This window comes from Macaca fascicularis, chromosome 19 (genome assembly GCF_037993035.2).
Source record: "Macaca fascicularis isolate 582-1 chromosome 19, T2T-MFA8v1.1".
Classification (NCBI taxonomy): domain Eukaryota; kingdom Metazoa; phylum Chordata; class Mammalia; order Primates; family Cercopithecidae; genus Macaca; species Macaca fascicularis.
Genome location: NC_088393.1, coordinates 46,598,991 through 46,625,338, shown reverse-complemented (window position 1 = coordinate 46,625,338; position 26,348 = coordinate 46,598,991). Strand labels below are relative to the sequence as shown.

The window sequence follows — 26,348 nt, the reverse complement described above, 5'->3', positions numbered from 1 at the left end:
GCACTGGGGCGTCCACCGGGCATCGCGCTGTCCCGTTATTCCAGTTTCTTTGGGAGGAGCCGAGTTGACCCCACGGTCTAAGATGTCCAAGCTGCCCGCAGACAGCAGCGTCCCGCAGACAAGCGCGGCGAATGGTGACAGAGATGTCCCGCAGGCGGAGGTAGGCCGCGGGAGGCGGGAGCCGGCCCCGGCACAGCCTGAGGAGGCCGGGGAAGGCGCGATGGCGGCGGCCAGGGGAGGCCAGATGCCGGCGGCCAGGGAAGGTCGGATGGCGGCGGCCAGGGGAGCCCCGGCGGCGGCAGCCAGGGGAGCCCCGGTGGCAGCGGCGGCGGTGGCCAGGGCAGCCGCGGCGGGTAGGGAAAGCCCGGCGGCGGCGGCAGCCAGGGAAGCCCGGATGGCTGAGGTCGCCCGCTTGCTGGGGGAGCCGGTGGACGAAGAGGGTCCCGAGGGCAGGCCCAGGTCCAGGCACGGGAACGGAGGCCTGGCTGCGTTGCCTTATCTCCGTCTCCGCCACCCACTTAGCGTTTTAGGAATCAATTACCAGCAGTTTCTCCGCCACTATCTGGAAAATTACCCGATTGCTCCCGGCAGAATACAAGAGCTTGAAGAACGCCGCAGGCGATTCGTGGAAGCCTGCAGAGCAAGGGAAGCAGCGTTTGATGCCGAATATCAGCGAAATCCTCACAGGGTGGACCTCGATATTTTAACCTTTACGATAGCTCTGACTGCATCTGAAGTTATCAACCCTCTGATAGAAGAACTTGGTTGTGATAAGTTTATCAATAGAGAATAGTTACGTGGTGACACTACTTCAAGAGAACCTCTGCATTCCAGTTATACCAATCCTGCAACTTGATTTTCAGAAGTCAAGAGTATATTGTGATAAGACAGTGCACAGGTGGAGGGGAAAAAAGGGGGGAGGGGGAAGCTTATCTTGAAAAAGCATCACAGAAGAAATAGAAAAAAATGTCCAAAGCATTATAACTGTAACATTATTTGAGTTTGTGATTGATCTACATTTTTCCCCCTGCATTATGGAAAATGTCTCTCAACATTGCTTTATTACAAAGTAAAGGATGGTTTTATAAAACTGAGACTTGATGAAAAATCACCAATGCTAGAGTCCATGAGGATGAAAGAAATTATCAGATAGTGCTGAACAGAATAAGACGTTAACGCTGAGTTATTGGGACTAAAAGGCTATGAAAAGAACTTGAAATTGTCGGAATATGTGCTCTCTTCATGTAATATTCAATAGAAGTTTCTAGTTTAATATTGATTTTGTGTTTTCTTAGACATTTCAAGTGACAAGCAAAGTAAATGTACATATTATGTGATAAATCATGTTTACAAGAACATCAAATTTCTGGACTTTTTTCTTTCAATTTTTAATTTTTAAAGTTTTTTGGTATAAAAAAAATCCATTCACAAGCCAAAAAATATATAAAATATACAGTGAAAAGCCTTCCATTCTTATTTTCCTCCATCCAGTACCAACCATGACCTCTAATAGCCACAATTTCCCTTCCGCCCTTCTAGTTTCCTTACATGTACACAGGCACATATAAATCTGGTTTACTTGTTTTATTTATTCACAGAAGTCAGCATATTATATTTACTGGTTTATACATTGCTTTCTCATTAAGAACGTATGTTGACCCTTCCAAACCACTGTATTTCCTCATTATTTTTTAAAGTGGCATTTTATTCCATTCTGAGGTTATGTCGAAATTTACTTAACCAGGAATATATTGACGGACATTTAGGTTGTTGCCCATCTATTTCTTTGGGCAGAATAAAAAATTGCTAGAGTAGTTCATCTTGTATATCATGTGGCATGTGCACAAATACAGTATTGCTTCAATTCAAAATTCACTTCATATTTGAACATCTCTGAAATGTGGGTGCATCTTACATTTGATGCTGTAATAGATCATTTTTTCCTTAGGTTTTCATGAAACTAATTTTTTTTTTTTTTTTGAGATGGAGTCTTGCTCTGTCACCAGGCTGTAGTGTAGTGGTACAATCTTGGCTCACTACAACCTCCACTTCCCAGGTTCAAGTGATTCTCCTGCCTCAGCCTCCCGAGTAGCTGGGACTACAGGTGCCCACCACCACACCCAGCCAATTTTTGTATTTTTAGTAGAGACAGGGTTTCACCATGTTGGCCAGGATGGTCTTGATCTCTTGACCTCGTGTTCCACCCGCCTCAGCCTCCCAAAGTGCTGGGATTCTAGGTGTGAGCCACCGCGCCCAGCCCTAATGATGTGTCTTATAATCAATAGCTACCTAGATTCCTTTTTACATGTAATATCTGTAGGCTCATTCCCCAGAAATGAGAATTCTGGGCTAAAGGTACTCCTTTGAGATTTTATGGATATTGCTATGCAACATTCTATATGTGTCCTGCTTTGCACTCCCACCAGCAGTTAATGATCATGGATGTTACAGCCTAGCCAACACACTAAACCATCAATTTCTGGCTTTTGAGAATCTGATAGTCGAAAAACTGGTATATCAGTTTTAATTTGCTTTTATTATGAACAGACTTAAATACCTTTTTTTTTTGTTTTTTTGTTTTTTTGTTTTTTTGGTTTTTTTTTGAGATGGAGTCTCGCTGTGTCTCCCAGGCTGGAGTACAGTGGCGTGATCTCGGCTCACTGCAAGCTCCGCCTCCCGGGTTCATGCCATTCTCCCACCTCAGCCTCCCGAGTAGCTGAGACTACAGGCGCCCGCCACCACGCCCGGCTAGTTTTTTGTATTTTTAGTAGAGACGGGGTTTCACCGTGTTAGCCAGGATAGTCTCGATCTCCTGACCTCGTGATCCACCCGCCTCGGCCTCCCAAAGTGCTGGGATTACAGGCTTGAGCCACCGCGCCCGGCCAATACCTTTTTTTTTTTGATATGGGAGTTTCGGTTTTATTGTCCAGGCTGGAGTGCAATGGTGTGATCTCGGCTCACTGCAACCTCCACCTCCCAGGCTCAAGGGATTCTCCTGCCTCAGCCTCCCAAGAACTGGGATTACAGGCATGCACCAACACGCCTGGCTAATTTTTGTAGTTTTAGTAGAGATGGGGTTTCACCATGCTGGCCGGGCTGGTTTTGAACTCCTGACCTCAGGTGATCCACCCACCTCGGCCTCCCAGAGTGCTGGGATTATAGGGGTGAGCTACCACACCCGGCCAGTTAATTTTAAGAGTCATGGAAATTCCCTTTTCCGTAAACTCTCTGCTCATAGTCTTTTTTTTTTCTTTTTCTTTTTTTTTTTTTTGAGACAAAATCTAGCTCTCTCGCCCAGGCTGGAGTGCAGTGGTACCACCTCGGCTCACTGCAACTTCTGCCTCCCAGGTTCAAGCGATTCTTGTGCCTCGGCTTCCCAAGTAGCTGGGATTACAAGCACATGCCACCTCACCTGGCTCATTTTGTATTTTTAGTGGAGACGGGGTTTCACCATGTTGACCAGGATGGTCTCCAACTCCTGACCTCAGATGATCCTCCCTCCTCGGCCTCCCAAAGTTCTGGGATTATAGGTGTGAGCCACCGCGCCTTGTTCATATTCTTTATCCACTCCCCTCCCAGATAATTTCGTACTTTCTTCGTTGAATCCAGTAGCTATTTATGACAATCATGTTAGTGATATGAGGTATGATAATAGCTTGGGATATGAGTTAATATCTTTTCACAATTTGATCATTAGGTTTTGGCTTTTTGGAAAGCCTTTGGCCATGGTAATTTTTGTTGCCTATTTTCCTTTAAATTTGCAGGAGGCAGGAGGCTGGGCACAGTGACTCGCACCGGTAATCCCAGCACTTTGGGAGGCTGAGGCAGGCAGACCACTTGAGCTCAGGAGTTCAAGACCAGCCTGGGCAACATGGCAAAACCCTGTCTCTATGAAAAATATGAAAAATTAGCCTGGTGTAGTGGCACACGCCTCTAATCCCATCTACTCTGGGGGCTGAGGTGGAAGGATCACTTGAGCCCAGCAGGCTCCAGCATAGGTGACAAAGTGAGATCCTGTCTCAAAAAATAAAAAATAAATAAACCTGCAGTATTTTGAATCCTAAGGTACTCTTGGTGTGTGTGTGTGTGTGTGTATGTGTGTGTGGTTTCATTGTTCATATTTGAATCTTTGAACCATTTGAAATTTATTCTCAGGTACAATATAAGGATCAAATTTTTTTCAATATATTTTCCATTTTTACTGTGCATACACATATATACAATGTATTTTAAAAATGAGCTGTACAATATGTGGTTTTATCACTTGGTTTACAACTAAATACATTGTGAACATTTTCTCTTCAACAGTTAAAATAATTGTGTAGCTTGGAGGAAACATAATTTATTAAGCAATCTTGTTGGGGACATTGAGGTATAATTTTTTTCTGAGAAGACTTCATTCTTTTTACAGTGCCTTTGGGGAAAAAAGGGGAGTCCTTGTCTTACGTATCTTTCTATAGATGATGGAAACTTGTCCTTCCATTTAGCCTTTTAACTTGCTTCTCTACACCCACCTAATCACCAATCAAATAACCTATTTTATGTTTTCCAACCTCTCTCTCCTATTTGCTTCCTCTTTCTTACCCAGTCTCCCTGCATACATGCAGACGGACTTCCATTCCTTCAGCTGAGATTGTGCCACTGCACTCCAGCCTGGGTGACAGAGCAAGACTCCATCTCAAAAAAAAGAAAAAAAAGAAACCCTGGACTTGGGCACAATGGAGATATGGCTGACTTTTGTTGTTGTTGTTGTTGTCATTGTTGTTGAGACGGAGTTTCACTCTTGTTTCCCAGGCTGCAGTGCAGTGGCGCGATGTCAGCTCACCGCAACCTCCACCTCCCGGGTTTGAGCGATTCTCCTGCCTCAACCTTCCGAGTAGCTGGGATTACAGGCATGCGCCACCACACCTGGCTAATTTTGTATTTTTAGTAGAGACAGGGTTTCTCCATATTGGTCAGGCTGGTCTCGAACTCCCAACTTCAGGTGATCCACCCGTGTTGGCCTCCCAAAGTGCGGGGATTACAGGCATGAGCCACCATACCCGACCATATGGCTGACTTTCTTTTGAAAAAAGTAGTTTTTTGGGTGAGGGCAGGGCAAAGAGGTAAGAAGTAGTTGGTACTATAAGGAAACGTTAGAGACCATTTTGGAAATGTATTCATTATTTTAAGGCAACTAACAAATGATCATCCTTCAGTTAGGACATTGTAGCAGCAGCTTTTACTGGTCATGAAATTTGCATGATATCTAAAATTGTATTCCTGGAAATAGGTCAATGTCGATTAATAGTAACTTTGTATAGAAAGGCAGATGCCAGCAAGCATTAAAGTGGTACATGCAGACGGTGGTAGTTCTGGAGTCCTGGAAGCCATGAGATGCTCATCCATCACGAGGCCATCACAGCCAGGTAAAATGCCTGAGGAAAGCAGCAGAGCTGGCCCTGCCAACATTTACACAGGGAACGCTTCTTGGGCAGCCAGGTGTCATGGAGCACAGACCCACAGTTCTCTTTGCACACATCGTGCTCACAGTTCCATCCATAGAAGGACGGGGGGCAGCCACAAAAGGACCCCAGCGTGCAGGTTCCCCTATTCAGGCAGCAGGTTCTGCTTAGCTCCTTACTGTCCCATATCCCCATGGGTGGCACACACTGGGAAGACCAAGGCTGAATTGCAGGCTTCTCCTGGGGCCAAATGCTGTCATTTCTGAAGGCCAGGTCTCCCTGAGATGGACGCGCAAGTTCCTGATGGCCCAACCTGGCAATTAATGCCAGTTCAAAGGCTACAAAATGCCCATGATCCAAATCACACTGGAAGAGAAGCAAGCCATCTTCCTGCAGTCCACAGCTCTGTCATTGTCCCCTTGAACATCCAGGCAGGCCAGAAGATGGGAGACAGCAGCAAGGATCCAATTTTTTTAGATGACTTCCTGGTTGCCCTGATATCAGTTACTGAGTAGTCCACCTTTTCCCCACTGATTGTTTTGGTTTTGTTTTTTTTCCAGATGTAGTCTTGCTCTGTCAACCAGGCTGGAGTGCAGTGGCGGGATCTCAGCTCACTGCAACCTCCACCTCCTGGGTTCAAGTGATTCTCCTGCCTCAGCCTCCCGAGTAGCTGGGATTCCTGGCACACACCACCACACCCAGCTATTTTCTTGTATTTTTAGTAGAGAGGGTTTCACTATGTTGTCCAGGTTGGTCTCAAACTCCTGACCTCAGGCGATCCACCTGCTTCAGCCTCCCAAAGTGCTGGGCACCATGCCCAGCCCCACTAATTGTTTTAAGATGCCTTTTTGTACAAAAACTGTGTTCTAGATTTTCTAACTAGTTCTAAATCTGGTAATGCTAAAGCCTTTTATTATACTTCTTTTTCAGAGTGCTTCTGGGTGTTTTATTCATTATGTAACTACATCAACCTCAAAGTCAGCTCACCTCATTTATTTTCTTTTTCTTTTCTTTTTTTCTTTTTTTTTTTTTTTTTTTTTTTTTTTTTTTTGAGACGGAGTCTCGCTCTGTCGCCCAGGCTGGAGTGCAGTGGCCGGATCTCAGCTCACTGCAAGCTCCGCCTCCCGGGTTTACACCATTCTCCTGCCTCAGCCTCCCGAGTAGCTGGGACTACAGGCGCCCGCCACCTCGCCCGGCTAATTTTTTGTATTTTTTAGTAGAGACGGGGTTTCACCGTGTTAGCCAGGATGGTCTCGATCTCCTGACCTCGTGATCCGCCCGTCTCGGCCTCCCAAAGTGCTGGGATTACAGGCGTGAGCCACCGCGCCCGGCCTTTTTTTTTTTTTTTTTTTTTTTTTTTTTTTTTTTTGAGACAAAGTCTTGCTCTGTCACCAGGCTGGAGTACAGTGGTGCGATCTCGGCTCACTGCAACCTCCACCTCCCAGGTATCAAGTGATTCTCCTGCCTTGGCCTTCCAAGTAGCAGGGACTATAGGCGTGCACCACCATGCCCAGGTAATTTTTGTATTTTTAGTAGAAATGGGGTTTTGCCATGTTGGCCAGGCTGGTTTCAAACTCCTGACTTCAAGTGATCCGCCACCTTTGGCTTCCCAAATTGCTGGGATTACAGGTGTGAGCCACCACACCCAGCCATTCTACATCCTTACAAGTTTTTTTTTTTTTTCCAGATGTAGTCTTGCTCTGTCAAGGTGACATCTTATAGAGGTTAAACATCCAAAGTTTTGGGATTTGTGAGGGGCAGCACATAAGAATCTAGAGTTCTTGGACCAACGCACATCCTTAGAATAGCTAAATACACATTCCAACTGAATTTGAATTAAATACACATTGAAACTGAATTCAGTTTCTTTATGCAAACCTAAACACATGACCTCATATCTGAGATCCAGACTCAACTGCTTCTGGAGAAATGGCCACCTGCACATGCTGAATGTGGGAAGACCTTCCAATAAATGGGCATTGGACACCAGCTCTGAAGTGAATACAACTAGGATGGTGGGTAAGGTTCTGTTTTCTTCAGGGATTGGACAGAACACACAAAAAAGGAAAGAGGGAGGTGGTTCTCTGTTAGCTAAATACAATGACTAGATACTCCCACCTCCTCCTGTCACCAAGATCTACCCATACATATTGTTTTCTGCAAGGAAAGCAAAAAAATACCTCCATTTCTCATGCAATGGATGGGTCATGGGTTTGCTCCAAAAGGAGCAAACACCAGATGAAAATCATTGATCCTCAAAGTAAAAATAGCCTTTGTGCTATAATAAGAAAGATACAGTGTTTGGTCTTTCTCTCTGGTTCCTGGCACAGAACTCAAAACCCTTAGAATCAACGAGTGATAGTGTGTTAGGAACATCTTTTGCTCTAATGAGGTGACACTTGGTGGCCCTTAGATAGTTTTGCAGTGGAGGCTAGTCACTAGAAAGACCAAGGCTTCACTGGAAGCTTGGAACTCTCAGCCCCATCCCCAACCTCCTGGTGGGGAGAGGAGCAAGGGGCTGGAGATTGAGTCAATTACCATTGGTAAGTGATTTATCAATGATGCCTATGTAAGTAAACCTCCATAAAGTCCCAAACAGCAGGATTTTGAGAGTTTCCAGATTGAACACATCAAGGTGCTGGGAGAACCCTACCAAGAGAGGGCATGGAAGCTCTACGTGACCCCCACACCCACCCTTTACCCTGTACATCTCTTCTACATGGCTCTCTCTGAGTTGTATCCTTTATAATAAACTAGTACTGGCTGGGCACAGTGGCTCACACCTGTAATCCCAGCACTTTGGGAGGCCAAGAAGGGTGGATCACTTGAGGACAGGAGTTCAAGACCAGCCTAGCCAGCATAGCAAAACCCCGTCTCTACTAAAAAATACACAAATTAGCCTGGCATGGTGGTAACACACCTGTAATCCCAGCTACTCAGGTGACTGAGGCACAAGAATCACTTGAATGCAGGAGGTGGAGGTTGCATTGAGCCGAGATGGAACCACTGCACTCAAGCCTGGGTAGACAGAGTGAGACTCTGTCTCGAAATAAATAAGCTAGTACTAGTAAATACAGCACTTTGCTAAGTTATGTGAGTTCTAGCAAATTATCAAACCTGAGGTGGTGGGTCATAGGAACTCCTGAATTTGTACTTGGCTGGGTAGAAGTGTGGGTAGCCTACATACTCCATTTGTGACTGGCATCTGAAGTGGGCATAGTCTTATGGGACCTGTGGGGTCTGCACTAACTGCAAATAGTTGGTATCAGAATGGAACTGTGGGACACTCACTTTGTTTTGGAGAATTGTTATGGAAAATCCCACACATATTTGGTGTCAGAAGTGTTGTCAGGAGAAAATCTCTCTCAGCCTTCAAATAAAGAATGCTATCTCTTTAAAAAAATTTTTTGTTCGTTTGGTTGTTTGTTTCTTTGTTTGTTTGTTTGAGACAGTATGTCACCTCTGTCACCCAGGCTGGAGTGCAGTGGTATAATCATGGCTCACTGCAGCCTCAACCTCCCAGGCTCAGGTGATTCTCCCACCTCAGCCTCCTGAGTAGCAGGGACTACGGGCACCTACAACCATGCCTGGCTAATTTTTGTATTTTTTGTAGAGATGGGTTTTCACCATGTCGCCCAGGCTAATCTTGAACTCTTGGCCTCAAGCAATCCACCCGTCTCAGCTTCCCAAAGTGCTAGGATTACAGACTGAGCCACCACGCCTGGCTTAAAATGGTAAATTTTTTTTTTTTTTTTTTTTTTGAGACAGAGTCTCGCTCTGTCACCTAGGCTGGAGTACAGTGGCTCGATCTCGGCTCACTGCAAGCTCCACCTCCCGGGTTCAGGCCATTCTCCTGCCTCAGCCTCCCAAGTAGCTGGGACTACAGGCACCCGCCACCACGCCCGGCTAATTTTTTGTATTTTAAGTAGAGACGGGGTTTCACCGTGTTAGCCAGGATGGTCTCGATCTCCTGACCTTGTGATCCACCCGCCTCGGCCTCCCAAAGTGCTGGGATTACAGGCGTGAGCCACCGCGCCCGGCCTAAAATGGTAAATTTTTATAATTCCCTGCCCTGTGGAATTCAGGTTCCATTCAAATAGAGGAAATAGGCATAATAAATTATTTTGTATTATAAATATAGAATATATTTTATATGTTATTGTACACAATACATGTTATTTATGTCATATATTATTACAAGTTATATGTATTCCAGGCAAACTAAACAGTCACTGTTTAAGGCAGGAGTTCTCGGCCGGGCGCGGTGGCTCAAGCCTGTAATCCCAGCACTTTGGGAGGCCGAGACGGCTGGATCACGAGGTCAGGAGATCGAGACCATCCTGGCTAACACGGTGAAACCCCGTCTCTACTAAAAATACAAAAAACTAGCCGGGCGAGGTGGCGGGCGCCTGTAGTCCCAGCTACTCAGGAGGCTGAGGCAGGAGAATGGCGCAAACCCGGGAGGCGGAGCTTGCAGTGAGCTGAGATCCGGCCACTGCACTCCAGCCCGGGCTACAGAGCAAGACTCCGTCTCAAAAAAAAAAAGAAAAAAAAAAAAAAAAAGGCAGGAGTTCTCTGAGGTATTTGAGAAGTAGTGAGGAAGTCACCTTGATTTGGAGCAGAGCAAGCAAGGGGAAAGGAATGGGGATGAAGTCAGAGAAGTAGCAAGTTGGCCTGAACTGGTATTGGAATTATAGACCATTGTTGGGATTTGGGCTTTTATTCTGAGGGAAGTGAAGTTACTGGAGGTTTTGAGTTGAAGAGTGAGCTGTCTGACTTGCATTTTAAAATAATCATTGTGGGCTGGGTGCAGTGATTCACGCCTGTAATCCCAGCACTTTGAGAGGCTGAGGTGGGTGGTTTACTTGAGGTCAGGAGTTCGAGACCAGCCTGGTCAACATGGCAAAATGCTGTCTCTACTAAAAATACAAAAATTAGCCGGCATAGTGGCGGGCACCTGTAATCCCAGCTACTCAGGAGGCTGAGGCAGGAGAATCACTTGAACCCGGGAGGCAGAGGTTGCAGTGAGCTGAGATCATGTCACTGCACTCCAGCCTGGGCAATAGAGCGAGACTCCATCTCAGAAAAATAATAATAACCATTCTGGATATTTTATTAAAAATAGATTGTAGGGGGCAAAGTAGAAGCAGAGAGACCAGCAGGAGGCTATTGTAATAATCTGGGGAAGAGATGGTGGTGGTTCAGCAGGATGGGTGCAGAGGAAGTGTAAACAGTGAACAACAGATTCTCATTATGTTGAGAAAGCTGACCCAACAAAATTTGCTGACAGATTGAATGTCATATTTGAGAATGTTGCCAGGCGTGGTGGCTCATGCCTGTAATCCCAGCACTTTGGGAGGCCAAGGCAGGTGGATCATGAGGTCAGGAGTTCGAGACCAGCCTGGCCAACACGGCGAAACTCCATCTCTACTAAAGATACAAAAAATTAGCCAGGCGTGGTGGTGTGTGCCAGTAGTCCAAGCCACTTGGGAGGCTGAGGCAGGGGAATCACTTGAACCTAGGAGGCAGACATTGCAGTGAGCCGAGATGGTGCCATTGCACTCCAGCCTGGGTGACAGGGTGAGAATCCGCGCACACACACACACACACACAAAAAGAGAGAACAAATGACTCCAAGATTTTTCATTTGGAACAACTAGAAGGATTGAGTTGCCTTCAGTTGAGATGGAGAAGCTGTGGTCAGAATTTATTTGGGACTAATTATCAAAAATTGTGTTTTGGCGGCCAGGCGTGGTGGTTCACGCCTGTAATCCCAGCACTTTATTTTGGTTTTTGGTTTTGTTTTGTTTTGTTTTGAGATGGAGTCTCACTCTGTCGCCAGGCTGGACTGCAGTGGCACGATCTCAGCTCACTGCAATCTCCGCCTCCTGGGTTCAAGCGATTTTTGTGCCTCAGCCTCCCAAGTAGCTGAAACTACAGGCGTGCACCACCACACTCAGCTAATTTTGTATTTTTAGTAGAGATGGGGTTTCATCATGTTGGCCAGGATGGTCTCAATCTACTGACCTCGTGATCCACCCTCCTCTGCCTCCCAAAGTGCTGAGATCACAGGCATGACCACCGCGCCTGGCCTCCAGCACTTTGGGAGGCCGAGGCAGGGCAAATCACTTGAGGCCAGGAGTTTTGAGACCATCCTGGCCAACATGGCGAAATCCTGTCTCTACTAAAAATACAAAAATTAGCTGGGCACGGTGGTGGGCACCTGTAATCCCAGCTCCTCAGGAGGCTGAGGCAGGAGAATCGCTTGAGCCCAGGAAGTGTAAGCTGCAGTGACCCGGGAGGTGGAGGTTGCAGTAAGCCTAGATCGTGCCCACTGCACTCCAACCTGGGTGACAGAGTGAGACTCTGTCTCAAAAAAATAAAAATAAAATAAGGTAGTTGGAGATTCAGCATTAAAACTTACTTTAAGAATTTTTACTTGATTTTTCTATTTTTCCAGAGAGTTTCTCTGGCCTCTTTGACTTGCAGGTAATGAGCAGTGTATTATTATAGCCATTCAAATTGGAAGCTATGCTGAATTCTGGAGACTTTACGGCTAGCTCATAATTACCAATTCCCTCCAGTGATCAAGCTATCTGCCTAATTTAAAGTTACCTTCCAAAGAAGTCCTTTCTTTTGTCTTCTGTGGAATATCACAAATGTGCCTTTTGAAGCATATATGTCACATGTAGGAGAACTCACTCCATCTCTCCAAGAGAATTGTAGAAACAAAGCAAGGTACGCATGAGTCAGAATGATTTCCAACCCAATCAGCTCCCAGACACGACCTGTGATAGGTCAGAATTGTTAGATGGATCCTCCTGAAGTTCAATTGCCAGCAACTCTCATATTTGGATTCCAGTTAAATTCAAAGAATTTTTTTTTTTTCGAGTCAGGGTCTCGCTGTGTCACACAGGGCTGGAGTGCAGTGATGCAATCATAGCTCACTGCACAGTCGACCTCCCAAGCTCAAGTCATCTTCCCACCTCAGCCTCCTGAACAGCTGTGACTACAGGTGCACATGCCACCATGCCTGCCTGATATGTTTTTGTAGGGACAGGGGTGTCACTATGTTGCCCAGGCTGGTCTCAAACTCATGGGCTCAAGCGATCCTCCCACCTTTGCCTCCCAACGTGCTGGGATTACAGGCATGAGCCACTACACCCAGCCACAGCTGACTGATTTTTTTTTTTTTTTTTTTTTTTTTTTTTTGAGACGGAGTCTGGCTCTGTCGCCCGGGCTAGAGTGCAGTGGCCGGATCTCAGCTCACTGCAAGCTCCGACCCCCGGGTTTACGCCATTCTCCTGCCTCAGCCTCCCGAGTAGCTAGGACTACAGGCGCCCGCCGCCTCGCCCGGCTAGTTTTTTTTTTGTATTTTTTAGTAGAGACGGGGTTTCACCGTGTTCGCCAGGATGGTCTCGATCTCCTGACCTAGTGATCCGCCCGTCTCAGCCTCCCAAAGTGCTGGGATTACAGGCTTGAGCCACCGCGCCCGGCCAGCTGACTGATTTTAAATGGAACACAGACTTTCACATTTTGGGTTATCATCAGGATCAGAGCTAGCCACACAGAAAGACTAACCACATCATTAGAGAGTTGGGGCTTGGAGCCATGTGATATCAGGTAGGAGGCTGGAGATTGACTTCAACAAAATGGGCAATGGTTTAATCAAGCATGCCTATGTAGTAAAACCCCAATAAAAATTCTCGACACCAAAGCCTGGGTAAGAGTCCTATGTCAGCACTACCCCCGCACTTATTGCCACACATGGACGACAAAGGGTAACACATCCCTAGGAACACAGGAACTTCACAGTTGAAACCCTCCCCATCCCAGATTGTGCCTTATACATCTCTTCTAATCCGTGTCCTTTGCCTGTAATACGCATGACTGAGTATAACATTTCAATGAGCTCTGGGAATTATCAGGCCTAAAGGTGGTTTTGGGAAACCCCCAAACTTGCAGTGTCAAAATATTACTTACAGGCCAGGCCACGTGGCTTAGGCCTGTAATCCCAGCACTTTGGGAGGCCAAGGCAGGATGATCACTTGACACCAGAAGTTCGAGACCAGCCTGGGCAACAAAGTGAGCTCCAATTTCTACAAAAAATAAAAAATTAGCTGGGTGTGGTGGTGCCAGCTACTCCAGAGGCTGAAGCAGGAGGATGGCTTGAAGCTGGGAGGTCAAAGCAGCAGTAACCGAGATCGCATCACCGCACTCCAGCCTAGGTGACAGGGCGAGACCCAGTCTGGAAAAAAAAAAAAAAAGACAGGAGCTGGAAAATGACCTTATAAGGAACTTTACATTAATATTGAAGTGGTTGTAATTTAAAATACCGCACAGTCCGCAGGTCCTCAGGCGCTCAGAGGATCAGAGGCGGCTACAGACGTAATGGCTACTCAGGACCGCTAGGGAACGCTCGAGGAGCGTGCACCGTGCTTACGCATGCGCACACTGTCGCACGCGCAGCGTTTACGCACACACCGAGACTCGCGCATGCGCATATCCTGCATACAGCAGCGCAATACCGTTATTTCCGTCTCCGTAGAAACACTCGGACTATGGCGGAGTCGACTGGACTGTTGGAGATGTCTGAGCTCCCCGGAGACAGCAGTGTCCCACAGGTGGGCACAGCGAGTGGCGTCAGCGACATACTGCAGGGGGCAGTCGGCGGCGGGGTTCGGGTGCAGGAGTCCCGGGAAGGCCTAGTGGCCGAAGCTACGCGGTCCATGGCGCGGGTGCCGAGCCCTGTGCCCGAGCCCATCCCCAGCAGCGTCCCGGGCCTGGCGTCCGCGCCAGACCCCCATCAGCAGCTCGCTTTCTTAGAAATTAACCGGCAGCTCTTGTTCCGCGAGTATCTGGATGGTAGCTCCATGATTCCGGTCAGATTACTACGGGATTTCGAGGAACGCCGCAGGCTGTTCGTGGAAGGCTGCAGGGCGAGGGAAGCAGCCTTTGACGCGGATCCACCGCAGATGGACTTCGCTGCTGTCGCGTTTACTGTAGCGCTGACTGCCTCCGAGGCCCTCAGTCCTCTGGCCGACTGAGTCGGCTGTGATGATGGGACTGGTGGCAAAGAATAGCCAAGTGACCCTTTTCGGATCAAAAGAACAGGCAGGCTGTGCCAGTTTAGTTAACTCTGTCGTTAGGGGGAATGCAAACTGGAAGGGAATACGGCAATGTGCAATTGAAGGAGGAAGCACACTGCGAAATGGAAACAGACAAGACTGTTGAATCTGGGAGTCTCGCATCCCTAGGCTGGTCCCGAACGCTTGGACCTGAGCGATCCTCCCGCTTCGGCCTTGCAAAGTGCTGGGATTACTTTACAGGCTTGAGCCACCGCGCCCGGCCGAATCTTGTGTTCAAACAGGTCCCAAGATACTTCTGACTTAGCACTTTTTTAGCAATGCATTTTCCTGCATTTGTGGAGAATCCTTCAAGACTTTCACCATAAAGGATGGTTTTGCAAAGATCTGAGAAAAAAAATGCCAATAATAGAACCCATAGAAATGAACCAAAGTGATGAAAGGAAACAAAGAAATAGAGTTGTCAGGAATCCAGGTGTACCTGAGTTACTAGGACTGGAAGGCTATTGAGAGGACTTTGAAATTTCACAATTTGTGGTCATGTCAACAAATCCTAGTGTAAGATTCATATTTGTGTTTTCTGAGGTACTTTAGATGAACGGTAAATATTCAGTAGAAAAACCCACGTATTTATTATATGATCCATGTTTTCAAGTCTATGTGAAATTGGGTAGGTGTGGAATAAACTGTTTTTTTTAATTTTAAACTTTTTATTCTAGAATATGTATTCTATTCACAAGACTCAACAACAACAAAAAAAGTATCGGCCGGGCGCAGTGGCTCACGCCTGTAATCCCAGCACTTTGGGAGGCCAAGGCTGGTGAATCACCTGAGGTCAGGAATTCAAGACCAGTCTGGCCCATATGGTGAAACCCATCTCTACTAAAAATAAAAAATTAGCCGGGTGTGGTGGCGTGCGCCTGTAGTCCCAGCTACTTGGGAGGCTGAGACAGGAGAATCACTTGAACCTGGGAGGCAGAGGTTGCAGTGAGCTGAGTTCACGCCACTGCACTCCAGCCTGGTCAACAGAGTGGGACTCCGTCTCAAAAAAAAAAGAAAAAAAGTATCAAAAGATGCTGTGAGAACTCTCTCTTGTTGCTGTCCTCTGTCAAACTCAGAACTATTCCATGCAGGTGTCATTGCTTATGGCTTGGGGTTTTGTTGTTGTTGTTTTCTTGGTTTTGCTTGTTTTTTGCTTTTTCACTGTATGCCTTTCAAGTTTTCTAATGCATATGCAAATAAACATCAATCTAAATATTGTGCATTTTCCCTTTTAAAATCAAGGCAGTTAATTTGCATCACGTAGTATACATTTTTAAAAATATAAAATCAAGGTAGCGTATTATATACCTCTATCAGCATCTTGAGTTTTTTCAGTTGTATATGGAGAGATTTATATATCAGGGTTTTTTTTTCTTTTTTTTTAATATATAGAAAGAGATGGGGCCTCATTATGTTGTCTAGGCTTGTCTCCAACTCCTAGCTTCAACTGTTCCTCCCGCCTGTTTCCCAAAGTGCTAAGTGCTGGGCATGAGCTACTCCACTGGGCTTTTTTTTTTTTTTACAGCTACAATGTAAGGCTGTATCTTAGTATAATGAACTAGACATCTTTTGGACATCTGGGTTGTTTGCAGAATGTTTTAATATTTTCTATGCATTTATGCATGTTTACTCATTTTCCATAGTACATTTTTTTTTCCCCCCGAGATGGAGTCTCACTCTGTCATCCAGGCTGGAGTGCAGTGGTGCAATCTCGGCTTACTGCAATCTCTGCCTCCTGGGTTCAAGCGATTCTCCTGCCTCAGCCTCTGGAGTACCTGGGACTACAGGCACATGCCACCACACCCGGCTAACTTTTTGTATTTTTAGTAAAGACAGGGTTTCACCGTGTTAGCCAGGATGGTCTTGATCTCCTGACCTCGTGATCTGCCCGCTTCAGCCTCCCAAAGTGTTGGGATTAAAGGCGTGACCCACCGCGCCCAGCCACTGTTTGTTTTTTTGCTTGTTTTTGTTTTTTCTTTCTGAGAGTCTCACTCTGTTGCCCAGAATGGAGTGCAGTGGCACCATCTTGGCTCACTGCAGCCTCGACCTCCTGGGCTCAAGCAATCCTTCAGCCTCAGTTTCCTGAGTAGCTGGGACTACAGGCCCATGCCACCATGCTGGGCTAAGTTTTGTATTTTTTGTAGAGACGGTCTCCCTATGTTGCCCAGGCCGGGGTCTTGAACTCCTGGCCTCAAGCCATCCTCCCGCCTCTGCCTCTCTAAGTGCTGGGATTACAGGTGTGAGCCACAATGTCCCACTCCTTTTCATGGCTAACTCATGTTCCTCAAAACGTTATCTTTGGGAACTACTTGGGAAATGGTTTAGCATCTTAGTTGACTTCTGTTTAATGTTAACATGTACTTGGGAACATTCCTAACCAGACATTAATTTAGATGAAATTTTGGACTTGTCAGATGGCGGGAATTTAAGTCCCAAATTTGTGAGTGCAGGCTTATTAACAGAAGGCTTTCTCTTTTTTTTTTTTTTTTTTTAAGGCGGAGTCTCCCTCTGTGGCTCAGGCTGGAGTGCAGTGGGGCGATCTGGGCTCACTGCAAGCTCCGCCTCCCGGGTTCACGCCATTCTCCTGCCTCAGCCTCCCGAGTAGCTGGAACTATAGGCGCCCACCACCACGCCCAGCTAATTTTTTTGTATTTTTAGTAGAGATGGGGTTTCACCGTGTTAGCCAGGATGGTCTCGATCTCCTGACCTCGCGATCCACCCACCTCGGCCTCCCAAAGTGCTGGGATTACAGGCTTGAGCCACCGCGCACGGCCCAGAAGGCTTTCTTTCAATCATTTGCTCACTAACAAGGTGAAGATAGCTAATCACCCCAACCTCCTACCTCTGTGAGGGGCATTTTTTCCCAACCTACCCACTGGAGGGTACTGCCTCCTGGGGTTCCCGGCATCCACGTGGTCTCCACTCTGGCATCTCATCCTGCTTGGGCCTTGGGTTCTGTCCTTTCCCTTCACATTTTGAGTCATGCAGGTTCTCGTCATCAAAATTAGCAGATTTCCTCACAGCAAGTACCAGCTCCAACACCAAACACCTCTGGATTTATATTTCTGTAAGATTTCTGGACTCCAGGAGTTCCCTTACCTTCCCACCAGCTCAATTTTGCATTAAAAATACTTTTAAAATATTTTAGGCCGGGCGCGGTGGCTCACGCCTGTAATCCCAGCACTTTGGGAGGCCAAGGTGGGCGGATCACGAGGTCAGGAGTTGGAGACCAGCCTGGCCAACATGGTGAAACCCCGTCTCTACTAAAGATACAAAAAACTAGCCCGGGCCGGGCGCGGTGGCTCAAGCCTGTAATCCCAGCACTTTGGGAGGCCGAGATGGGCGGATCATGAGGTCAGGAGATCGAGACCATGCTGGCTAACACGGTGAAACCCTGTCTCTACTAAAAAATACAAAAAATTAGCCGGGCGAGGTGGCGGGCGCCTATAGTCCCAGCTACTCAGGAGGCTGAGGCAGGAGAATGGCGTGAACCCAGGAGGTGGAGCTTGCAGTGAGCTGAGATCCGGCCACTGCACTCCAGCCTGGGCGACAGAGCGAGACTCCGTCTCAAAAAAAAAAAAAAAAAAAATTAGCCCGGTGTGGCGGCGCACACCTATAATCCCAGCTACTCAGGAGGCTGAGGCAGGAAGAATCACTTGAACCCGGGAGGCGGAGGTTGCAGTGAGCCGAGATCACGCCATTGCACTCCAGCCTGGGCGACAGGGCGAGACTCTGTCTCAAAAAAATAAAAAATAAAAATATTTTATCAGGTATGTTAGGCGTTCTGAACCAGGATGGTGTCACCAAGTTCATAAAAGTGTGATTAAAGCAAATCCCTGGCTGGGCGTGGTGGCTCACGTCTGTAATCCCAGCACTTCGGAAGGCCGAGGCAGGTGAATTGCTTGAGCCCAGGAGTTCAAGACCAGCCTGGGCAGCATGAGGAGACCCCCGTCTCTACTAAAAATACAAAAATCATTAGCCTGCTGGGCGCAGTGGCTCACACCTGAAACCCCAGCACTTTGGGAGGCCGAGGCAGGCAGATCCCGAGGTCAGGAGTTCGAGACCAGCCTGACCAACATGGCGAAACCCCTTCTCTATTAAGAATACAAAAATAGCTGGGCATAGTGGCGCGCGCCTATAATCCCAGCTACTCAGGAGGAGGCTGAGGCAGGAGAATGGCTTGAACTCGGGAGGCAGAGGTTACAGTGATCTGAGATCACACCACTGCACTCCAGCCTGGGGGACAGAGTGAGACTCTGTCTCAAAAAACAAAATCATTAGCCTGGCATGGTTGCACATGCCCGTAACCCCAGCTACTTGGGAGGCTGACGTGGGAGCATCACTTGAGCCCAGGAGTTCAAGGCTGCAGTGAACCGAGATTGTGCCACTACAATCCAGCCTGGGCGACAGAGCGAGACTCTGTCTCAAAACAAAACAAAACAAAAAAGCAATTCCCTGACTGTAGGGGGTGGAAAGTATCTTTCACATAGGAAATATCCTCTCATGTTTTATACCACTTGACACATACAGATTTCACTGAGAAACCCCATATATGTTCTGGGACTTTCCCCTACCCTCCAGCACTCTGTCTTAGCAGACATGATAGATAAATTATTTCCTGCTCACACCAGCATATCGTTGTACAGGGCCAGCACATTATCCTGTGAGGTGTTGAAAAGATCAGGCGGGGCGAGGTGGCTCATGCCTGTAATCCCAGCACTTTAGGATGCTGAGGTGGGTGGATCACTTGAGGTCAGGCGTTTGAGACCAGCCTGTCCAACATGGCAAAACCCCATCTCTACTAAAAATACAAAAATTAGCTGGGTGTGGTGGTTCATGCCTGTAATCCCAGCTATTCGGGAAGCTGAGGCAGGAGAATCGCTTGAACCCAGGAGGCAGAGGTTGCAGTAAGCCAAGATTGCGCCATTGCACTCCAGCCTGGGTGACAGAGCCAGACTCCATCTCAAAAAACAAACAAAACAGAATTTGTGTTTTCTACTGTATGAGACATTGGCAGTCAAGTCTGCTGTTACTTGCAGGCAAAAGCACTCCTAACCGAAATCTACTACTAACTGAAACCTACTAATTCTGTGATAAGCCTTCTGCTAATCCCTTCCCAAGCATAATTTAGTATGTAACTATCACAAAAATTCCACGAGTTAAATAGTGCTATGACATCCATTTTATGGAGGAGGAAACTGAGGCTCAGAGGGGTGGCATCCCTTATTGGTAGTCACACAGCAACTAAGTGGTAAAGTCTGAGTCCCCCCGTCTGTGCCCTTGACCTCCTGGCATGTGACCACTGACCCCACCATGCCAGGTGCACAGTAGAGAGCCCCTAACGTCCAATGAATGTGAAAATGCCTTTCCCCCAGCCCCAGGTCACAGAGACACTCCCTACAACACTGTCATTCTAAAACCTATGGGTTTTTTCCGAAACAGGGTCTCGTTCTGTTTCCCAGGCTGCAATACAGTGGCATAATCATGGCTCACTGCAGCCTTCTGGGCTCAAGCCATCCTCCTGCCTCAGCCTCCCAAATAGCTGGGACCACAGGCACACACCACCACACCTGGCTAATTTTTTATTTTTTATAGAGTTGGGGTCTCACTATGTTGCCCAGGCTGGAACATAGATCTTACAGGTTTAGAAAGTGAGCCGTGGAGCATAATCGAGTTGGAGTGTCAAGAGTTTGAGACTGACTGCCATCCCTGTTTCCTTCACAACCCCAGTAAATACCAATAAGATGGAAGGTTTCAAAGTGTATCTGGAACCAGGGCATGAGAAATGACGAAGCCACCAAAGAAACAAACTGGCCTCAGCAGCAAGAAGAGTGGAGGCTAGAGGACTGGAGCCACAGGACTAGCCTTCCAAGCTCCTCCTCCCTCCCACCCCTGGGGCTAGAATATTGGAGATGCTGGGAGTAGTGCAGCAGGTGACTTCCACAGACCTCCGAGGTGAGTGTGGCGACAGCAGACACAGTCAGACCGGACACAGGGGGGCAGACTCTGCATGTATTCTCCTCTTCCCCCTCCCTGAGCTCACCCCAGCCCCAACCACCATCAGAAAAGGACCTGACTTGACAACATTTCAGCCCTTCTCATCATCCCGCTGAGACTCCTGAGATGGGAGAGAAGAGAGAAAAAAAATTAAAATAACAATAACAATAACGGCTCCATAAAAATAAGTGTTTATACAGGGTTTACCATGCCTCAGGCACTGTTCTACTGTTTTCCATGGACTACAATGCCCATTCTAGTTTCCTCACTATTTTTTCTTTTCCTTCTTTTTATTTTTTTGTTTTTTTGAGACGGAGTCTCGCTCTGTCACCAGGTTGGAGTGCAGTGGTGCAATCTCGGATCCCTGCAAGCTCCACCTCCCAGGTTCACTCCATTCTCTGGTCTCAGCCTCCGAGTAGCTGGGACTACAGGCGCCCGCCACCACGCCTGGCTAATTTTTTGTATTTTTAGTAGAGACAAGGTTTCACTGTGTTAGCCAGGATGGTCTCGATCTCCTGACCTCGTGATCCGCCCACCTCGGCCTCCCAAAGTGCTGGGATTACAGGTGTGAGCCACCACGCCCATCCCCCTTTTTTTTTCTTGTAGAGACAGGGTCTTGCTCTGTCACCCAAGCTAGAGTGCAGTGGCCCAGTCAGAGCTCATTGCAGCCTCTAACTCCTGAGGTCAAGCAATCCACCCACCTCAGGCTTTCAACGTGCTGGAATTACAGGCGTGAGCCACTGTGCCTGGCTAATTTATTTATTTATTTATTTATTTATTTATTGTAGAGACAGAGTCTCGTTACGTTGCCCTGGCTGGTCTCGAACTCCTGGGCTCAAGTGATCTGCCATCTCAGCCACCCAAAGTGCTAGGATTGTGCCCTGCCTCCTTGCTATTTTTCAAACTCACTGAACACAGTCCTACCCCAGGGTCTTACAGATGAGGAAACTGAGGCTCAGAAAAGGGTATAGGTGACTTGTCATGATTCTAACAGTGAGGTAGGATGAGGACTGAGACAGAGCCCCGCCCCATCCTCCTACCCGGCCCCCACCCCTCCCACCACAGCCTTGGGAGCTCCTCGCTCACCTCCAGCTCCACCCCTTGCCGGCTACCTTTTCTTGATCTCCTCATAGATGACGCTCACAATTTTCTGCAGCCCAGACTCGTTCACAAAGCCATCACCCCTCTGGGCACAGAGGGGAGAAAGCACACAGGTCTCCCACCCCAGGACCTCAGCACCACCCCGCCTCCCTGTCCCGGTCCCTTACTCAGAATCACCTTCTTGGAATGGACCAGTCTCCCGTTCACAAACACCTCAAACTCCCCTGTAGCCTGGGCAGCTCTGTCCTCCTCCTGGGAGGAGATGGCAGGGGTAGGGGAGGCTAAGATCTCCCCTCCAAGCCCTTTGGGGATCTCAGATCCCTGACCACTCCCCTCTCCCCCAGGACCCCCACACACTTACAAAGAGTAGGTGACTTGGAAATTGCTGCTCCAGGCTGTTTTTCAGTAGAATGTACTGAGGGCAGGAGATGGGGTCATGCGGTCGCAGGGGAGGGGAAACAGGGACTCCTCCCAGTCTTCCTGCCTCAGGCTCCCCCTACCTCCAAAGCCAAAACTACTCACCCGAAGGCTATAGCTTCAGAGGCCACTGGAGGCCAAGAGCAGGAGGAGAAAGTTAGAGAGAGACCAGGGAAGACACCGCATCAGTATCTTCCCCAGCTCAGGGGACCCTGTGAACACCTGAGTTAGATCATTTTCCTCCCCTGTTCAGAACCCTGAAGTAGCACCATCTCACGCAGGGGAAAAACCAGTCCGTCCCGTGGCCTGCAAGTCACCACAGGATCTGCCTTCTCACCCCTCTGTCCCCATCTTCTCCCACTTCTCCCCAACTCATTCACCCTGTGCCAGCCACAGAAGCCCCTAGTTCATCTTTCTTTCTTTCTTTCTTTTTTTTTTTTTTTTTTTGAGACGGAGTCTCGCTCTGTTGTCAGGCTGGAGTGCAGTGGCGTGATCTCGGCTCACTCTGCGTCCCAGATTCACGCCATTCTCCTGCCTCTGTCGCCCGAGTAGCTGGGACTACAGGCGACCCCCACCACGCCTGGCTAATTTTTTGTATTTTAATAGAGACAGGGTTTCACCATGTTGGCCAGGATGGTTTCGATCTCCTGACCTCATGATCCACCTGCCTTGGCCTCCCAAAGTGCTCGGATTACAGGCGTGAGCCACTGTGCCCAATTTTTTTTTTTTTTTTTTTTTTTTTTGAGACAGAGTCTTGTGCTGCCGCCCAGGCTGGAGAGCAGTGGTGTGATCTCGACTCACTGCAACCTTCCACCTCGTGGGTTCCAGCGATTCTCCCACCTCAGCTTCCCAAGTAGCTGGGATTATAGGCATGCACCATCACGCCCAGCTAATTTTTGAATTTTTTGTAGAGATGGGGTTTCACCATGTTGCCCAGGCTGGTCTCGAACTCCTGGCCTCAAGTGATCCACCAGCTTCGGCCTCCCAAAGTGCTGGGATTACAGGCCTGGCCCCTAGCTCATCTTTCTTTTTTATTTATTTATTTTTTTTTGAGATGGAGTCTCGCTCTGCCGCCCAGGCTGGAGTGCAGTGGCCGGATCTCAGCTCACTGCAAGCTCCGCCTCCCGGGTTCACGCCATTCTCCTGCCTCAGCCTCCCGAGTAGCTGGGACTACAGGCGCCCGCCACCTCGCCCGGCTAGTTTTTTGTATTTTTTAGTGGAGACGGGGTTTCACCGTGTTAGCCAGGGTGGTCTCGATCTCCTGACCTCGTGATCCGCCCGTCTCGGCCTCCCAAAGCGCTGGGATTACAGGCTTGAGCCACCGCGCCCGGCCTCCTAGCTCATCTTTCAACACCCCAGGTATGCCCTGCCTCAGGGCCTTTGCACTGGCAGTTCCCTCAGCCGAATGCTCTCCCCACAGCATCCACACAAGTCCTTCTCTCCTTCCTTCAGGGCTTCTTTCATATATCCCCTTCTCAGTGAGGCCTTCCTGACCACCCCAGCTAAAACTGCAACCCCCCAAAATGCCTTTTGTTCACAGTACGTATCACCTCCTCACATATGAGATCATTTTCCAGGGGTCATATTATTGTTTATTGCTTGCCCCTCCACACCAGCCCGTGGGAGCCACAAGGACAGGGATCTCTGTCTTGTTCACTGCTGTGTCCCTGATGCCAATAGGGCCTGGAACATGGTGGGTGCTGAAGAAGTAGTTGTCAAATGAATGAATGAATCCATGAATCCATTGAGTCAGAGAAAGAGACAGAAAAGAGAAGATGGAGAGAAAGAAAGAGGCCAGAGATGAGGGAACCGAGATAGGGGGAAGGAGAAACACACAACACTCTGGGAAAGGAAAGACACAGGCTAGGCACGGTGGCTCACACCTGTAATCCCAGCTCTTCGGGAGGCTGAGGCAGGAGGACTGCTTGAATCTAGGAGTTCAAGAACAGCCTGGGTAACATAGTGATACTGCCCCCGCATCCCATCCCCGGCCTTGTCTCTACAAAAAATTAAAAAATTAGGGGCCAGGCGCGGTGGCTCATGCCTGTAAACCCAGCACTTTGGGAGGCCAAGGCAGGTGGATCACAAGGTCAGGAGATAGAGACTAGCCTGTCCAACACAGTGAAACCCCGTCTCTACTAAAAAAAAAAAATACAAAATTAGCCGGGCGTGGTGGCACATGCCTGTGGTCCCAGTTATTCCGGAGGCTGAGGCAGGAGAATTGTTTGAACCCGGGAGGCAGAGGTTGCAGTGAGCGGAGATCACAGCATTGCACTCCAGCCTGGGCAACAAGAGTGAAACTCTGCTCAAAAAAAAAGAAAAAAAAAGGCAGGCATGGTGGTGCACGCCTGTAGTCCCAGCTACTCAGGAGGCTGAGGTGGGAGGATCTCTTGAGCCCTAGAGGTCGAGGCTGCAGTGAGCTGTGAGTGCAAAATTGCACTCCAGCCTGGGCAATAAAGCAAGACCCTGTCGGAAACAAAAACAAAAACAAAACAGTGAGAGAGTGAGGTGGGGAGACAGAGAGTGGGAGAGACTGCCTGGGCAGAAGAGGAGAAAGTGAGAGAGAGAGAGACAAGGCGCCAGAGAGGCTTCCAGGGCAGGAGACAGGCTGGGAAGGGAAGCCAGAGCACCCATCATGTGCGGTGTCTTTGTGTCGGTTTTGCTGGGGAGCAAAGCAGGTCGCTCTGCTCAGCACCTCATCCCCAGCACAGGCCTGGCACTTGGCCCGCGGGGATGAATGAATGAAGCTCATATCCAAAGCAGGGATTTGAACCTGAATTTCTCCCGCCCCAAAGAGAATGAGAGACAAGAGCGAGTTTCCAATCTAGGAACTGAGACTCTGGGGCTCTACCTGAATCCCTCCCCTCGCCCTACCCCAACCCTGACCTCCACGTCCTCGGAGACCCAGCCTCCACCGCCGGCCCTGTCCCCGGGAGTTGGGAGAGGCGTGTGTGAGGTCCTCACCAGTAGGTCACTCGAATCAGGACCCTCTTGTCCAGCGCGAAGTTCTCGCTGGTGGAGACCAAGGTTTCCGTAGAATTCTGTAAGGAGAGGGCCGACGGGATGGTCCCCAGGATGGGCGCGGGGACAGGGCTGGGAATGTGGGGATCTGCCAGCCCAGTGGCCGACGGGTCTGCCCTGAAGGTGAAGTCCAGGGTGGGCCCGGATGATTTCGCGGCCAGAGGAGTGTGAGCGGGAAGTGGCCCCAGGGCGGGCCCGGCCTCGCTGGAGACCGACGGGATGAGCTTCAGGCTCGGGGCCGGCTCAGGGTCCTCCTCGGGCGACAAAGGCGGCTCCTGAGCAGGTTCCGGGGGCGAATCCAAAGATAGCGCCGGGGCCGGGTAGGAGTCCAAGGCGGGGAGCGCGGTCCGAATCCCCGCCAGGACCTGGGCGGGGTCTGGGGCTGGGGCTGGGACCCGGACTGGAGGAGTCAGGGTCCGAGCCGGAGTCGGGACTGGAGTTGGGTTCCGGACGCGAGCAGGAGTCGGGACCGGAGTAGGGATCCAGGCCCGAGCAGGAGGCGGAACCAGACCGGGTATCCGGGCCAGAGCGGGAGTCGGGACCTGAGTGGGGATGTGGGCTGGAGCGGGAGGCTGGACCAGAGCGGGAAGCCGGGCCGGAGACGGAGTCAGGACTGGAGTCTGGGTCCGGATGGGGGTCCGAGTCCGGACTGGAGTCGGGGTCCGGAGTGGAGTCGGTGTCCGGGTCGGGGTAGAAGCCCGGACTGAGTTTGAGGTCCGCGCCGAGGAAGGGGCTGGGGTCCGCGCCTGGTTATTCATGGAGCCCAGGGGGAGTCCCGCCCGCCTTCCCTCTTCGGGCGGGGAGAGCGTCTCCCACACCGGGTTCTGAGACGGGGCGCGACCACAGGGGCTCTGTTACACCGAGTTCCACCTGGCCCCCGGGTTCCACCGCTTTCGAAGGGCGTTTGACCTCCGGACCTCGCTGCGTAATTCCCGCCCCCTTAACCCCCGACGCGAGGCTGAGAAACACAGATTGCCCCAGTGCCCCCGCAGCTGTCGGTGGCACTCAGGTGTTCAGCATATGTGTACTGAGTGCCTGCTGCATGCACACTTCTCTGTGGGGTGAATTTGGGGACAGAGCAGGGATCAGGAAAGCTCTGGTCCCTGCCCTCACCAGGCTCCCTGTCCAGTGGGGGACACATACCCATTACCAAAGAGCCACAGCCCAGTGTTCAGGGCTGGGATGAGTGAGCCCAGGAGCTGTGAGATCCCAGAATGTAGGGAAAAGAAAGAGAGATCAG

The 26,348-nt window shown here is 49.2% G+C and overlaps 3 protein-coding genes and 1 pseudogene across 5 annotated transcripts; 2 read left to right on the top strand and 2 right to left on the bottom strand.

The window, feature by feature from the left end:
• Nucleotides 1–1,363, top strand: EID2 (EP300 interacting inhibitor of differentiation 2). Its single transcript, XM_005595300.4, has one exon. The coding sequence runs from the start codon at nucleotides 83–85 to the stop codon at nucleotides 791–793; it is 711 nt and encodes a 236-aa protein (XP_005595357.1). The 5' UTR covers nucleotides 1–82; the 3' UTR covers nucleotides 794–1,363.
• A 912-nt stretch (nucleotides 1,364–2,275) lies between these two features.
• Nucleotides 2,276–5,914, bottom strand: LOC102142501 (protein Cripto-like; annotated as a pseudogene).
• Nucleotides 5,915–13,942: 8,028 nt separating this feature from the next.
• EID2B (EP300 interacting inhibitor of differentiation 2B) lies at nucleotides 13,943–15,785 on the top strand. Its single transcript, XM_005595301.4, has one exon. The coding sequence runs from the start codon at nucleotides 14,006–14,008 to the stop codon at nucleotides 14,489–14,491; it is 486 nt and encodes a 161-aa protein (XP_005595358.1). The 5' UTR covers nucleotides 13,943–14,005; the 3' UTR covers nucleotides 14,492–15,785.
• On the bottom strand, nucleotides 13,943–26,042 carry SELENOV (selenoprotein V). 3 transcript variants are annotated; one of them, XM_005595302.5, is made up of 6 exons: nucleotides 25,052–26,042; nucleotides 22,193–22,217; nucleotides 22,032–22,085; nucleotides 21,848–21,922; nucleotides 21,656–21,755; nucleotides 13,943–20,690 (listed from the first exon to the last, which is right to left on the bottom strand). In XM_005595302.5, exons 1-5 carry the CDS (start codon nucleotides 25,864–25,866, stop codon nucleotides 21,678–21,680), a joined length of 1,047 nt encoding a protein of 348 aa, XP_005595359.4. In that variant the 5' UTR covers nucleotides 25,867–26,042; the 3' UTR covers nucleotides 13,943–20,690; nucleotides 21,656–21,677. The 3 variants fall into 3 exon arrangements, 2 of the variants coding, with proteins under 2 accessions (XP_005595359.4, XP_045237173.2); XR_006694558.3 differs by having other exon boundaries at nucleotides 21,656–21,922; XM_045381238.3 differs by lacking the exons at nucleotides 21,656–21,755; nucleotides 21,848–21,922; nucleotides 22,032–22,085; nucleotides 22,193–22,217.
• Nucleotides 26,043–26,348: the final 306 nt, after the last annotated feature.